The sequence below is a fragment of the Alexandromys fortis genome, unplaced genomic scaffold (genome assembly GCF_014885135.2).
Source record: "Alexandromys fortis isolate MF-2015 unplaced genomic scaffold, M_Fortis_MF-2015_v1.1 scaffold_307, whole genome shotgun sequence".
NCBI classification, from domain to species: Eukaryota; Metazoa; Chordata; class Mammalia; order Rodentia; family Cricetidae; genus Alexandromys; species Alexandromys fortis.
In genome coordinates this window covers 826,683-843,402 of record NW_026068205.1, presented here as the reverse complement: position 1 = coordinate 843,402, position 16,720 = coordinate 826,683, and the positions used below count along the sequence as shown (strand labels likewise).

Here is a 16,720-nt window from a genome sequence, read left to right as displayed (position 1 = left end):
AACAGCAGCCTTTCACCCCAATTCCGGTTCTACAGGCTTAAATTCTGCAAGTTTACTCTCCCCCCCCCCCCCCCCCCCCCCCCAGCTGATGAGGTTTAGTTTCTATTTTGGCTTGAAATTCCTAAAACAAGGCTGTAGATGGCGCCATCACTTTAACTGTTGTAACTTGCTGTGAGATTTTGCTAAACATTTTGGTTTATTCCTTCCAGCCTGGCTTAGATCACACTTCATAGGCAATCTACTCTCGTTCATTAGTTTTTTCTCTTTTTTTCAGCGTCCAAGGATCTTGATAGACATTTTCGCAGGAGGGATCCAGCACAGAAACTGAAACATTTGAAAATCACTCAGTCTCTCCACAGCAGGTGCAGGAGAAAGGACATCACCACCCGCTGTGTCTCTGGATCCTGAATTTAGAAGCTGCACTAGGGATTTATTTACACTGTGATTCGATGACCACTCCTGTCTCTAAGAACACCAAGTGAATCTCTGCCAATATTTTAAGCTCAGTTACTTTCTTTTAAATAAAACTGTGTATTTGAAATCCCCACATAAAGGGCAAATGGCGCCCGGAGTGCTGCTGTTGACTCAAGTAGGACAGTCTAGAGACTTCCTGAGGGCTATCTGGCATTACATCCTGCTTAACTATGAAATTAAGAGCACAGGAAGTGAAAACCAAACATCTGCCTGATCAATGGACTGCCAATGATATATTAAAAGTGATTGCAGTGGGTTGGAGGGGTGCACCGTGAGCAGAAGGATGAAGGACACAGTACAGTTCAGCCAAATCACAAAAATAAATATGCAGGAAAAATCCATGTCCATGGATACCCAAACATCACACCATATTCAAAAACAGTGACACAGTTATGACTTTCATTAAATGTAAGACAAAAGTTAAAATTAAATGAATTACATACATATTATCATTAAGAATACAAAAGTAAAACAAAAATTACATAAATAAAATGCTTTCTAGTATTTGCTATTCTTTCTGCAATCCCACCTACCTTCGCCAGGCAGTTTAGAGACACCCAGCTGTAAAATGGGACAGAAGCTGGAATTGTAAGCGAGAGTTCAGCATAATGACTTCTACGAGCAGGATGATTGTTTTCCTGTCTGGCTCCAGACACTGTGCTGGACATTGAACTAAGAATACATGGAAAGACAGAATGCTCTTCCATTTCAGGGTCATAGACTGAACCATACAATGCCATCAACTGGACCAGACTATGGAGTTTAAGTGACAACAGAGGAGATTATATGTTATTGCTTTTGAAGCATTATCATTTATTTTTATATCTGGTATTGATAGATGATTTTTTAAAAGTGTCTTTCAATGTGTAGCCCAGGCTGGCCTTGAAATTACAATCCTCTCACCTCAGTCTCTCAGGTGCTTAGGTTACAAGCATCTGACGCCAAGCCCAAGTTAGTGGCAGATTCTACAGAGTGAAGTAGGAAAAGTAATAAGGGAGACTAAAGTATAATGACACCTGGTGTAGGACCATGGTCTGTCTTCTATCAATTATATTTTAAATAAACGCTGATTCACCACTAGCGGGACAAGCAGACAGGAAGTAGAGGTGAGTCAATGAGAACAGAATTCTGGGAAGAAGGAAGCCCATTGCTCTGGAATCCGGACCCAACCACAGAAAAAGCAAGATGTAACTGCCCCGCTGAATAAGGTACTGAGCCACATAGCTAACATAGATAAGAATAATGGCTGATATAAGTTGTAAGAGTTAATAAGAGCCTGAGATAATGGGCCAATCAGTTTATAGTTAATGTAGACCTCTGTGTGATTTCTTTGGGACTTAACGATTGCAGGAACTGGGCAGGACAGAAACCCCGACAACGGACACCTATGTATGGAGATTTCATAAAGTCCACTGTTTTGTATGCCAACCTAAAAATGAGGAAAAAGAGAATTATCAACTGAAGAATAGTAACTGTTACTGGTATTTTAAAGTATCTTTTTTTGATATTTATAGACATATAAATGTATAAATATGTTTATACATTTAATCAACATGTATTCATTGAAAACCTATAATGAATAAAAAATTCTTAATTTCTTAGGAAATATTACTGTGACTAACATGAGTAAGATTTTTAATTCTTAGAGGCAGTTTTTAATTTTTTTGTTGTTTGACACTTTCATGTATTTATATGATAAAATGTAGTTATTTTCATGCCTCATAAGCTTATCATACCCCACTATCCTCCATAGGAGCCCATTTTCTCAACAACCCTCTCCTGTTTTCATGCTTTTTTCTCATGTACAACCCACCTGATGTGGGATGTCTGTCTTATTGCATATGTGTTGCTTTTATTGATTGATGAATAAAGCTGTTTAAGACAATGATTTAGCAGATTAAAGCCAGGTGGAAAATCAGAACAGAGATAGAGACGGAGAGAGAGACAGTAGGCAGAGTCAAGGAGATGCTATGTAGCTGCCAAATGAGAGAGATTCTGGAACCTGATTGGTAGGCCATAGCCTCGTGGTAATACATAGATTAATAGAAATGGCTTAATTTAAGATGTAAGAGCTAGCTAGGAATATGCCTAAACTATTGGCGAACAGTATTGTAATTAATATCCTTTCTGTGTGATTATTCAGGTTTAGGCAATCGGGAAACAAATGAGCAGTCTCCATTTACATCCACTTGTAGGCTTTTTTTTTCCTCTTTGAAGGCCTGCCACTCATCTCCAAAATAAATACATGACTTATTCTTACTTATGAATATCTGGCCTTAGCTTGGCTTTTTATAGCCAGCCTTTCTAACTTAAATTATCCCATTTTTCTTTAACCATGTTTTGCCTCTGGACTTCTTAACCTTTTTTTTTTTTTTAAAAAAAAATCTATATATCTTTTTTCCTTAATATGTGTTTGGTTGTGTGGCTGGCCCCTGGCATCCTCCTCTTCTCCTTTTCCCACTCCTAATTACTCTCCTTCTTCTTCTCTCAAGCCTGGATTTTTTCCCCCTGTTTATTCTCTTTGCCTGGAAGCCCTGCCTATCCTTTCTTCTGCCTATCTATTGACCATTCAGCTCTTTATTAGACCAATTAGGTGTTTTAAGCAGGGAAAAAAAACACAGCTTTACAGAGTTAAACAAATGCAACATGAAAGAATGCAGCACACCTTTGCCTCTTCAAAGAAAAATTCCACAGCATAAACAAATGTAATACCGTTGTGGTCTTGTTTGTACTCTAACAAATAAAGCTTGCCTGAAGATTAGAGGGCAGAGCTACCCAGTAGTTAACCATGGAGGTTTGGAGGTCTGTACAGACGGACAGGAAGTGATATGGATGGGCAAAGAGATGAAGATAAGCAGGTAGGAGACAGGATGTCTGCCTCTTTTCAGCTGAGGAGTTAGCAAAGGTAAGAGTTGACTGTGATTTGTCCCTCTGTCTCTCTGATCTTTCAGCATTGACCCCAGTATCTGTCTCTGGATTTTTATTCTTAAGATCAATTAGAACTTGTGCAGCAATAATACATATTAAATTAATGCTCCACAGCACCCTCTGAGTTTAATTAATTAAACTGAAGGGAACTTGGCAGGGGCTAGTGGCTTACATTCTCTTTTCTGTGTTTCTTGGAAAATGAGGATGTTCCTTCCATCTAGACACTGAAAGAGGATCTCCTCCTCCCTCTCTCTCACATGAATATCTTATGGCCTGTGATCAGGGGTGATCTTCCTCTTTGTATTGTTTCTCAGATGTCAACAGGCCTTCTCTTGGGGTACAATGTTCTACATCTCATCACACTGCTTCACAAAGAATGCAGTATGAATAGAATGAATTGCTCTTCCACCTAGTCTCTGGGAGTTGGAGGTGCATGCATTGTTTCAAGGTGTGCCACAGCCTCATGTCATAAAGATGAGAAGTTCCTGAGTTTAACAAGTGCCATGGACAAGCCCTCGTGAAGACTCACTTTGGCCTTCACCCCACAACTTCTCTTTAGCAGCCTGCAGCTTTGAAATGGCTTCAGATTTTGTTTTGTGAACTCTGACTTCAATTCATATTAGACCTTCTTCTCCATTGCAAATAGTAATTCTTCAATTAATCTATTCTCATTACTTTGATGTCCTGCTTGTTTACCTATGGCATTAATCAAACGATGGAGATCAAACTATTTCCAAATTGAACCAATTTGATCACTTTGCATTAACCTGTGAATTGAAAGAGAGAAAGAGAAAAAATTCCAGACATGTAGTCTTAGGTTTCAGACTTAGATTGTCTGAAACTATCATAAACTATGTCTTGCATTATAAGAATCCAGAAGAGCAAGGGCAGTGCCACAGAAAGCAATGGCAAACCTTAAAGACAGAGGAGACTTTGTATCCAGTTCCTTGTTCTAGTTTTATAATTCCCATTGCCTGAGTATCCATGTCTTTTTCTTCTCATTCGAGAAGAGTAGAACTAACACACATGCTTACATAGAATTCTCAGAGGTCTGAGATGAAATGAGGAAGCACATGTGCGGAATAGCAAAAAGGCAGAGTAATTATGAATAAATATTTTCTCCTATATATTTTTAATCCATAACAAGCCTCAGAGAGAATCATTTGTTGTCTGTTGCTGGAATAATGTCCTTTTGATACTTGCTTATGGTTTCCTCCATTAGGCAATGAGTTTTGTGGATAACCCTCTGCAAGTGTTGCTGGTTCCTCCAGTTATTAAGTATTTTATATGTATGTATGTATGTATGTATGTATGTATATATATTTAAGGAATGCACACATCCAAAGGTGTGTGCACACATCCATAAATGTGTGCATGTAAGCAGAATTCTAACAAACCAATGATGAACTCAAGAAACCAAATTTCTTAACAGTTTACATAGGCCATACCAATTAATCATGTCAACTCGATGGGGAGCGTAGTTAAACACTTTAAGATATCAATCTATGTATCAGTCATAGTATGTATCAGCTTTCTTTAGAATTTACAGCCTCAAAAACAGGATCTAGAGGCGAAAAATGGGAAATTACTCCAACGTGGTTTTCATTTCCTGCTTTGGGCACTGGCTAGACTACTTATGCTGAATTCTATAAACCTCAGCAAAGAGCTGTTTCAAGGTTTGGTTAAGAGATCCTCATCCTGGGAAGTTATTAAATTGGAAAGAACATTCAAGTGCTCTGCCTACTGAAGCCCTACGAAGCAATGAAATATCACTCTCATCCAGAGAATCTAGATGAAGATGGATATACTCAATTAGACTTCAGGACTCGAGGCATCCACAAAAGACCTGAAGGATCAGAGAAAGGTATTTATTTTCTTTCTGCGTATAGAACTTTCATTCTTATCAGCAGAAGTGGAGATGTGGAGAGACTCTTGATTTGAATGCCTTCCTGATACAGACACAGATACACACACGCACGTGCACGCACACACACACTTACACACTGATATGTAGTTTTTAAGACTGATGGAAGTCATTAGAAGATCCTTTGCATGATCATCAAACTGCTTTTTCTAGAAACTACTCAACAATGCCCATAGATTGCTTTTGATTTTTGACAGGTAAAAGAACTATTCTATTCTTTTTTTTTTTTTTTTTTTTTGGTTTTTCAAGACAGGGTTCTCTGTGGTTTTGGAGCCTGTCCTGGAACTAGTTCTTGTAGACCAGGCTGGTCTCAAACTCACAGAGACCCGCTGGCCTCTGCCTCCCAAGTGCTGGGATTAAAGGCGTGCGCCACCACCGCCCGGCTGACTATTCTATTCTTTAGTCACAGAGGCTCCATCAATGGGAAGTGGGGCTGGTAACATGAGTGATAAACAAAGACAAAGAAATTTTAGTGAGTTGCTTGTCTCATAATAAATTGTAAGGGAAACAAGAAACTCAAAATATTGTAAATGAACCTGTGCAGTTTTACAATATATAGTGCCAAAGGGGTGGGGGATGAAATTGTAGGGGATTGCATGGCAAATAAAAAATGAATACATCTTTGGTTAAATCCAAAGAGTAGCCAGGAGTCACAGAGTTTTAAATCACAAATTTGATATACTTTTATGGGAAGAAACTGATTTGAATTTTTAAAAACTAGTTGTTTTTAAAACTGTTTATCAGTGATGAAAATCTTATGCTAGATGAAAATGTTTCATTAGCAGGAGGACAGATCTTAAAATGGGAACAGTACAAGATATAAGGAAGCTAAAGCATCTATCTCCTCACAGGGTGGGTACTTTACTCTTTTTCTGGGTCTCCTATTGGTCATCTCTGTGGACTTTAGCTACTGCTGTTGGTGTGGTAAGTGTAATACAAAATCAGTTCACTGTTGTCATTAAGGAAGAAGTGACTCACAGATTCTGACATCACAATTTGCTTTCTTCTGCTTTTGGGTGCTCACATTATGCAATTATTTTCTTCTTATAACCACTTACACAATTCCTTTCTTGTGCAATTTGCTTAGAAGATGGTAGAAAAAAATTGGGTAACGAAAGAGGCAAGGCTTATGTGCTTGTGCAGTGCAAACTATGAAGTGCTCGCAATTGCTGAAAAGGTTGTTTCTGTGCATGCTGAAAAGGGTATTTCTGTGCATTTTTACATAACTTACTCCCAAAAATAGTATTTTAAGTTGTTATTGATCCAATTTCACAAATGGAAATAAAAAAATAAAAAGAAGGGGATGGAGAAAATAATTTGTCCAAATGGTGCACCAAATAAATGAAAAAGGAAAGCTACCCTTAATAATTGGTTCTGTTTCTCCTATAGAAAGCTGTTCACTCAACGAACAAGTAGGATTTCAGGGAATGAATAATGTCCAGATCTACAGAGCAACATGTGAAACTGTGATTGAGGACTATACAGATAGCAAGGCATAGTCATGGAGTTTTAAATCCCACAACTTATATACTTTTATGGGAAGAGATTAATTTGAATTTTTAAAAACTAGCTGCTGGTATATCAGTGAAGGAAAACATATGCTAGATGAAAATGTCCCATTAGCAGGAGATAGATCTTAAAATGAAAACAGAAAACAGTATAAAATATAAGGGATGCTAAAGGATGATAACACAGCTGAAGCAATTGAAGAAAGTGATATCCTGAAGCTGGGGGACAATGGAAATTCATAATACAAGATTAGACTCTCAAGAGACTAGACTATATTGGCTGATGATTCCTTTATCACTGTCCCAATTTCAGTGTGCTGAGCAATTAAAGGGCTCCACGGACTTTACTTATTTTCTTTCTCATCTCTCTGCCTTTTAGGAAGCCAGGCTTCATCTCCTCCTTGGCGGCTTATTGTGGTAGCTTTGGGAATCCTGTGCTTGGTTGCACTCGTGGTTGCTTCAGTCCTGGGTGTCCTAGGTGAGTATGGGTGAGGGAGATTAATGACAGTCACAGACAATTAATCTGTTTATTATTCCCGTTGAATTCCTGCTATTAATTTCCATTTCACATATAGAGGACTGGAGACACTGGAAGACTGACTATTCCATTGTTATGAATTAGTGGTGGTATCATGAGCAGAAATGTAGACAATCTGCTTAATAAAACATATGCTCTTAGCTATATTGCTCTACTATTCCATATGAATAGCTTAATTTTTTAAAAGAGAAATTTAAAGAGTAAGTTAATGGAGGGGAACTTGCAGAGCTGGAGAAAGAAACACAATATGCTGTGATCTTCCTTAGGATATAGTTATAATAAAGGGTTATGTATAATGTTGTGAGCCTTGTGATATATGGAGATTATCTTACAAATGATCTTTACTAAAAAATTCTTGACTCTACCAAGTATTGCCTGAGTCACTTAAAAAAGAACTAAACAGTTATTTTGTGAAGGATGAATAGATCTCTTTAGGTTTCTATATCTCATGAATCCTGTGTCAATACAGTTGTACAATACCTTCCAAGAGTTTTCATCACTCATAATTAGTCAAATGATTATTAAATACAAAATGCTATGTATTACATGCTGGGTAATTCTCAAAGAGCTTCCCTTTTTAATTAATAGTAGAAAGAAAAAGGAGTGTTATTATCATTGAATTATTATTATTTCAAATCTTTTATAATTCCAGTTAGATCTATGTCATTTCCTTCTTGCTACCTTCTGCATAGAGGTTACTAATTTCTTTCTATATATTTGATCAATCATCAGACTCATCTTTTATCAGAAACATATCAGTAACATTGATTTATCCTTAATCATAGATATCCCCTATGAGCTTTCATAAAATTTTACTGCTGGAATTTCAGTTTTCAAACACAGCAGAGTGACTTTCTTTTTTCTGTTACCATTATTGTTCGTGAAATATGAAGCATTTTGGAGATTCAATTCAGGGAGAAATCCAGAGGAGAAAGAAATCTTCCCGTCAAGAAATAAGGAGAACCACAAACCCACAAAATCATCTTTAGATGAGAAGGTGGTTCCCTCCAAGGCATCCCAGACTACAGGCAAGGCCTGGACTAATGGAGCAATGGAATCCTGGATTCCAGAGGTTCAGGTTCATTTCCTGGTGCTGAGGCATGGGGGTGGGGAAGATGTTTACACTCAATAACAGTTTATTCGAAGCAAACAAGCTGAACAAATGCTGTTCCTTAGCATAACACATATCATGTCAGATGCCTGATATCACAAGTCCACAGCTCTTGCCAAAAGGATTAGTAACTGTTTTTGTCTCTGGCTGTGTGTTGAAACCTACTGAATACAATATAATTTTATGCAAAGGAAGAGGTTCAGTACCTGTAGGGAACTGATATTTTTACATGATATTGTTATAATAAGATAGACATAAGGGAAAAAGAACATCAGGGGAAAAGTGAGGAAGGGACACTGAAGACAAGAATGTGAACACTAATAAGAATATGCAGAAGAAATGGACCTGATGCATACATCACTGAAAACTCTGGTTAAACGCATTCAATCATATCTTTGAATTGATTTTTCTAGCAATTTTTCTGTACTCTGCCTGTGTTTCTGATTGGATCATAATTGATCGACAATATTTTCCCTTGAGTATTCCATCTCTGGACTTACCTACCCACCATTTTTAGCTAATGAAACATAAAAGAGTCTTCAAAATATAAATAATTACATTTATGCCTCTCCATAACATGAATTGGGTGAACTGGATCTGCTGTGTACAGCAATTGATTTTGAATATATTGGCTTTAGGGAGGAGCAGTAGAGAAAAGGAGTCTCGGATGAGATTTGAAGTAATGGTAGAGATAAGTTTAGTTGTCAACTTAAGCACAGTAATTACCCAATTGATTTTAGATGAAAATTTTGTTATGTGTATGTGTGTTTTGCTTGCATGTATGTCTGTGTACTTCTTGAAAGCCTGGTACCCTCAGAGGTCAGAAGACTATGTCAGATCTCCTGGAATTAGAATTGTAAATGCGAGTGCTAGGAATTAAACTCAGGTTGTCTGGAAGAGCAGTTAGTACTGTTAACCATTGAACCAACTCTTCAGCCCTTAATTTTGATTTTTTAATCAACAAAGGGATTTTCATAAATTTTGTAAAACTACTGTCTAGTTTGAGTCAAAAATTAGATATGTGTTAATTATGTATATGTTGATGAAAGCTCATCATTAGGTATTGGTGAAAATGCACTAAAAGAATTAGTTGGTACATAGTAGACTTCATGATATAATAATCTTTTCTTTCCAGGACATTTTCCTGGGCCTTGCCCCCCTAACTGGGTCATACACGAGAAGAGCTGTTATCTATTTAAGATGTCACAAAATTCCTGGACTGGAAGTAAGAGACATTGCTCCCAGTTAGGTGCTCATCTACTGAAGATAGACAACTCAAAAGAATTTGTAAGCATAAACTTCTACTATAACTACCTGCGATCTATGTTCAGCAGAGCAAGAGAGATTCTTGGATGATCAGTATTAATATCATTGTTCTATGTAATCACACAATTATGCAGTAGGCATGGAAAGTACATAATACATTATTTTAATTTTAATTAATTAATTTGAAAAGGGATCAAATTTTACTTTAAAATAAACAATTTCAGGTCTTGGAAGGTAGCAGTTGCCACCAAACTTGACCTGATTTTGATCCCCAGCATGTATATAATGGAAGGGAAGAAATGACATCTACAAATTGCCCTCTGACCTCCAATTGAGTATTATGGCATGCCAAACAACACAATGCACTAAACAAGTAAATGTAAAAATATTAAAAAAAAATTTATAATAAATTTTACAATTGCTTGAATATAGTAGTATGAGTTCTTAACTTTTGTATAATCACACTTCAATTTTCAAAGTTGAAGTACAGGTGAAAAATTGTCCACTTGTCATTTTAATTATCAAGAAAGAAATCAACAATGATAATATATATTTATATACATTTATGAATTGTTTGTTCTTTGCAAAATACTAAGAAAGGCAAAGAGGTGGGTTTTTTTTCTTCTTCTTCTTTTTTTTTTCTGAGACATGTTTCCATCTTAGCCCAGACAGACTTGGAACTCACTGTGTAGCCAATATTAACTTCAGATTCCTTCTAAGTGATATAGAGGTTTAAAAACTAATACTCCTATACATAGTTGAAAAGAGAAACAAGAGTTGTTAATAGTTAAACATCATGTAGTAATAACAAATAACCTGAGAGCTGAGAGGTTGTCCTGTTAACAAGAAATTGTGTAGAAAGAGAAGGACTTATCATGTATGTTGTAGAAACAGGAAGACTTACCATGCATGTTGTAGAAATAGGAGGACTTATCATGCATGTTGTAGAAACAGGAGACAAACCACACATGTTGTAGAAACAGGAAAACATACCATACATGTTGTAAAATCAAGAGGATGTACAATGCATGTTGTAGATAGAAATGGGATGATTTACATTTGTGTTGTAGAAACAGGAGGGTGTACTATGCATGTTGCAGAAGCATATTTACCATACAGAAGACTTTGATTCAGAATATCTGTGAGAAGGGAACAATGGAAAGCATCCCACAACATGGTCCCTCTGTACACTCTATCTTCACCACTCCATTTTTATCAGTCTATAATGCTATACCCAATAGCTTCAGTTCTTGCTAAAGCTAACAAAAGCAGGAATGTAGCCAAGGAAGAGAATCATAGTAGAAATCCATGTGGCCTCTAATACAAATCTGTAATTGGCAGAGAATCATCTCATCTCTGTGACCAATTCAAGCCTTCAATGAAACCTGTATTATTTATTCATAAAACATGCAGTGCAGTGCTGGGGATGCGATCTGTGGTAGAGTGCTTACATGGCAATTTACAGGCTGTGGGTCTTACTCCCAGCACTGTGTTTTTTGGCAAAGCCAGTATGAATTTATATTTGCAACTTGCACAAAAACTAATTGCCTATTTCTCATGAAACTTCCAGGGAGCTGGACCTCATTCGATGTTGTGATGTTTGTTGAATGGGGTGGAATATTGATATAATAAGCCTGTTTTTTCCCCATTGGTTTAGAAAAGAACTTATATGCATGTGCACATGTGTGTGATGTATGTGTATGTGTGTCATATGTGTATGTGTGTGCACATATGTGTGTTGTGTGTATATATGTGTGCATGTGTGTACTGAACCTACAGAGCTGGGCTCACAATCAGCTTGATGTAGGTGGATCTTCTATCTATGTGTTACTTTCATTGGTTAATTAATAAAAAAAAAACTGCTTGGCCTGATAGGTTAGAACATAGGTAAGCAGGGAAGAGAGAACAGAATGCTGGGAAGAAGGGAAGTGAGGCAGACACCATAGCTTTCCTCTCCGAGATGGATGCAGGTTAGAATCTTTCTGGTAACCCACCACTTCGTGGTACTACACAGATTATTAGAAATGGGTTAATCAAGATGTGAGAATTAGCCAATAAGAGGCTGGAACTAATGGGCCAAGCAGTGTTTAAAAGAATAGTTTCTGTGTAGTTATTTTGGGTAAAGCTAGCCATGCGGGATCTGGGTGATGGGGAAGCAGGTACTGTTCCTTCAACAGCTAGCCTCAGGATTCTCCTGTCCTCACCCCCAATAGTACAAGGGCTAAGGCATGTATGAATACATCTGGTTTTTAACATGAATATTGAGAACTTAAACCCATGTCCTTGTGTGTTTTCAGCAAACACTCTTTCCCACTGAACAATTCCTTAGCCCACATTCTTTATGTATATTATGAATTTACTCTTGATGGGAAGATTGACAATGGCTTTAAAATGAGGAAGTAAATCTCTCTGGACAGTCAACGATATACAAAGATTGACAATCCTCTCTCGGTTGTCATCTTACATTACATCCCCTTTTAAAGGGAATCATTTGTCTCTAAATGCCTATAGCATTGTCTTGGGTTCCTCCTGATGTGTGTGTATGTATTTTTGTTTTACTACAGGAGTTCATTGAAAGCCAAACATCTTCTAACCGTATTAATTCATTTTGGATTGGCCTTTCCCGTAACCAGACTGAAGGACCTTGGTTCTGGGAGGATGGCTCACCATTCATTCCCAACTCGTAAGTTTCTGTGTAGGCATACTTGGAAGTCTGCCATGCAATTAAGAACCTGCTCCTCTGGTCATACATGAGAAAAAGGACAAGTTATGGTGGAGGGGGAGGGAGAAAGGTAGCTGGGAATGGAAAGAAAAAGGTGGAGGAAGGATGTAGAGAATGGCCACCTGATGCTGTTGATTCAGGTCCAGGTGAGGAGAAGTGCTGCTGTTCACTGCACCCTTGATTAAGAACATGCATGGGCTTTGAGGTCAGACCTCACTCTGAGGTAAAGACTAACCTACTCTCCGGACATGTGACATTAGACAATTCTCCATACTTCTTTGAGTGCCGCTTTCTTTATCCAAAATTGAGGATAGAAAGAGTAACTCTCTTAATTCAATTCAATTTAATTTTAAAAGATATTTTGATTTACTGATACTCCCTTTTCTTTATTTTTTATCACTTCTTTGATTAATGTCAGTCCTCATATTTTTTTATCACCTTGCATCTAATTTCTTTGTACCTAACTGAATTCTCTCTCTAACTTCTTATATTGGATGTTCATTATCTCCAGTCTTTCATTGTTGTGGTCATTCGATTCAAAATGCTTTCTGATTTCCACTGTAAATTGTTCTTTGATCAATGAGTTACTTAGAAATAAAGTCTTCAATTTACAATTATACCTGTGCTTCTAACATTCTTACTTGTCCTTTAGACTCCATACTTAGTTCCTTTGTGATCAGAGAGCATACTTCACGTGTTGACAATTCCCTCTTCCAATGCAGAGATTTGTATTGGGAATACCCACATGGGTCCTCCTATATTTCTTTGAGAACTTCACTTGACATTTTGAAGCCATATTAATAGGCATATGTAGACTTAAAATTGTTGTATCTTCCTATTAGCTATCACGCCTTTCTCTTCCTTTCTTCCTTCCCCCCTCTCTCTCTTTCTCCCTCCCTCCCCCATCTTTTTTTCATTTCTTCTTATGATATTGAATTTTGTTTTGACCTTTGTGTTTATTTCCAGTTTACCTGTTGCTATTTGACACGTGATTTATTTTAAATTTTGTCGTCTATAATTTAGCTCGGTTCTTTTGCAACTCAATTCCTGTCACTAATTAGTAACTCTTATTTTGCTTAGAATAATCTCAGTACTAATTATTCCCTCCAAGAATCCACTTAGCACAGTTATTTTAAGATCTGTACCTGCTAACTCTGTGTGCATTTTATTTTTCTCCTGTGTTCATTCATGTTGGGTTTTTTTCTTAAATACCTAACTGTGTTTGAAAAGTGTTTGTTAACATTGCATGTTGAACCCCTTAGGGTTTTCTGTATCAATCTGAATTTCACAAAGTAGCATTTAATTTGCTTCCTGTAGGTAATGGTGAGAATGTAAAGCCCACTCTCCACCCCAGGTGTCACATCAACAGTGCTTAGCTACCTCACTTATACTGATTCAAGCCAAAGAGATTCATGAACAATCCACAGAACATGCTTCTTCCTCGTCTGAAGTCTTTATTCATCTTGATTTGTTTTCCAACTATAAGCATGGAATTAGATGATTCTCTGCAAATTCACAAAATGGGCTTAACATTTTAAAATGTTACTACTTCTTAGATTCCAGCATGGCAGTGACTTAATCTGTGCTCCAAAACTACCTGAATGTCAGGGATTTTTTTCAGACAATCCTGATTAAAATTCTCCCTGAGGCCTGAGTCAAGGTGGTGGATCTTAGCCTCCATCGTTTGCAGAGCAAAATTTCTCAGTCTACCAACCCCAGGGTCTGGAAGAAGCAGCCAGCAAAGGGAAAAGGCATCAGGTGGTGACTTTTGCATTACGGCCCAATGGTGTTCCTTGAGTGTGACTAATTGGCACGGCTCTTTATTTTAAGCACCTATTAAGAGTAGCATTCCTTAGGGTAAAAATCATTTTCTTACCTTAATTATAGAGACAAGTCAATTACCATTTGAAGATAAACACAACCTAAATTAGAGATTCCCTTTCTAAGAATTTAGATGCCTCAGAAGTGTTTTTAGCGATGTCCTTAAACTTTCTGACTCCATTAAAGGTTTTTCTGGGTCTCTGATTGTTTTAACTGCGTCATTATATTTTCTTTTAACAGGTTTCAAGTCAGAGATACAGCTTCCAAGGAAAGCTTACTGCACAACTGTGTATGGATTCATGGGTCAGAGGTCTTCAACCAAATCTGTAATATTTCCACATTCAGTATCTGTGAGAAGCAACTATAAATGTAAGAATGGAGATGAAGAAGAGATAAGAATGTGAGAATGTAAGGATGGCACACACACACACACACACACACACATACACACACACTTTCACCACCACCACCACCATGACCAGCACTACCAACATCAATAACCACAACAGAACAAGAGAGACAAATATTGAAAATCAGAGTGAATAATGAAATACTATGAGATCTTGGTAAATTTTGCCTTCAGCTGAGAACTTGGGTGAAGAAGCTGAGGCTTCTGTACTTGCCAGCTACATAAAGAGAATAGTATTATCTTCCAGTTAGTACGCCACAAGTCATGGAGTGAGGCAGCTAAGAAATACAGATAATCAGTGAACATGAGGTTCCTAGACCCAAATGGAACAATCACAACAAAGCCCCTATATCTGTCAAGGATTGCAGTGGAGGAGGAGCTGAAGACTGTAACAGCCAGGGGACAAGGATGCCTACTGCTAGTGTTTTCTAGACAGGACATGGAAGTTATAGTCATGAAATATCAACAATATGATCTGTTAAACAAGACCTGTGTGATGATAACTTTAGTTGATATGCCAACATTGACTTAGAAATTTCACAAGGTCCTATCTTCCACATAAAAGAACTAGAGGTGATTAATGGTGCAGAAAACAGGGGAAGAGCTCTTTCCAGAAACAAGCTTCCTGATGAGATACTGAACCCCAAGAAGTCAACACTAAACACATGTACAAACCTGTAACACTAAATGAACTAGTAGGCTATAAACATATACCTACATGTATACACACACACATTAATCAAAATTGTTACTGGAGTGTACACTGTGTTTGTGTGATTTTCTCAATGTTTATCAGTACATCAGACATGGGTATAAGGTAAAATGTACTTCTAAATTGATAAAGAAATGAGGGAAGAAAATCTTCACTATAAATAGAGCTGTTATTTTCATCCACTTTATTATGATTAAATGATTATCACCCAAAAACAGACTCTGACTTCTCCCTTGACTCGATAACCCCAGAGAGACTGCCCACCATATCTCTGATAGCAGAACCTGGTGCAACGTGATATCATAGAGGGGCTGCACTTACAGGAAGCATTCTCCTTAAATATTATATTTTGAAAGATAAATTGTGTCTGATAGTGGGTATTTAAAAAGCATGCAATCAAGATTAGTGTCTTGAAGCACAGAACATGTTTTGTCTTTTTCATGACATACTACTTTGCAGTTAACAACTGATTCTTTAGTCATTTCCTTTCAAAAGGATGATTGGAATGTGAGCGTGTTTCCTGGGGTGATCTGTCTTGATAGCGTCTAAGCATCTCCATTAACACTGCTCAGATTTCCAGTGGGAATTTCCAAGTTTTTGTGCTGGGAACCCATTTGTAGTTTCCTCAGGCTGATTCATATGTGGCCAGAAATTGTGCTAGGTCCACTTGAATTGTCCACTTGAAAATGATTGATTTTATGTAACTTTCACCTAGATTGCAAAACTGTTTATTCAAGTATATCTGGCCTCTGAATAACCTGCCTACACGTAGCAATCACTAGCATAATTTGCTTTCTCCCCAAAAGGGTTAGTTAGTTTGATACTAGGTAGGGAGTATGTATACAAGATATTTCTACAATAGAGCATAAATTTGGATTCTTGAAGATTTTGAAAAATCTGCGGAAAACACATTTTTGTGAAGTTTGCACTCATCTTTTCACATCCAAATTTGAATTCTCAAAGTCTGAAAATACTGTAGAAGGGACAGAGGTAAATCTAAGAAGGAACAGAGGTAAGTCCGAGCGAAGCGTGATTAATTGGCTCAAGTAGTTAGTTAAAGCACAAGATGGGATTTAGAGAAGACTTGAACATTGTGTATATGTGCACATGAACTTCATGTGTATGTATATATGTGTGGATGCTCACTTACCTATGCTCTAGAGACCAGAGCTCATCACTGTCCCCCACTATCACTCTCCACCATCTTCTTTGTTGAGACATGGTCTTACTGTCTCATGCTGCCTGGCCAACCCGTTCCCAGATTCAGCTGTTCCTCCATCTCACCCAGCTCTGGCACTGCAGGTGTG

The 16,720-nt window shown here is 37.5% G+C and overlaps 1 protein-coding gene across 2 annotated transcripts; it reads left to right on the top strand.

Moving 5' to 3' along the window:
• The first annotated feature begins 5,040 nt into the window (after positions 1-5,040).
• Positions 5,041-15,620, top strand: LOC126493256 (C-type lectin domain family 7 member A). Of its 2 annotated transcripts, XM_050130211.1 has the most exons (6): positions 5,041-5,266; positions 7,214-7,312; positions 8,266-8,400; positions 9,619-9,770; positions 12,314-12,432; positions 14,533-15,620. In XM_050130211.1, the coding sequence occupies exons 1-6, from the start codon at positions 5,164-5,166 to the stop codon at positions 14,657-14,659; spliced, it is 735 nt and encodes a 244-aa protein (XP_049986168.1). In that variant the 5' UTR covers positions 5,041-5,163; the 3' UTR covers positions 14,660-15,620. The 2 variants fall into 2 exon arrangements, with proteins under 2 accessions (XP_049986168.1, XP_049986169.1); XM_050130212.1 differs by lacking the exon at positions 8,266-8,400 and having other exon boundaries at positions 5,042-5,266.
• Positions 15,621-16,720: the final 1,100 nt, after the last annotated feature.

Coding starts and splice junctions, on each gene's coding strand:
- LOC126493256 (XM_050130211.1), top strand. CDS start 5,164: ATGAAATATCACTCTCATCCAGAGAATCTAGATGAAGATGGATATACT. Junction 8,401..9,618: donor CAAGGCATCCCAGACTACAG/GCAAGGCCTGGA, acceptor TTTTCTTTCCAG/GACATTTTCCTGGGCCTTGC. Junction 9,771..12,313: donor TAGACAACTCAAAAGAATTT/GTAAGCATAAAC, acceptor GTTTTACTACAG/GAGTTCATTGAAAGCCAAAC.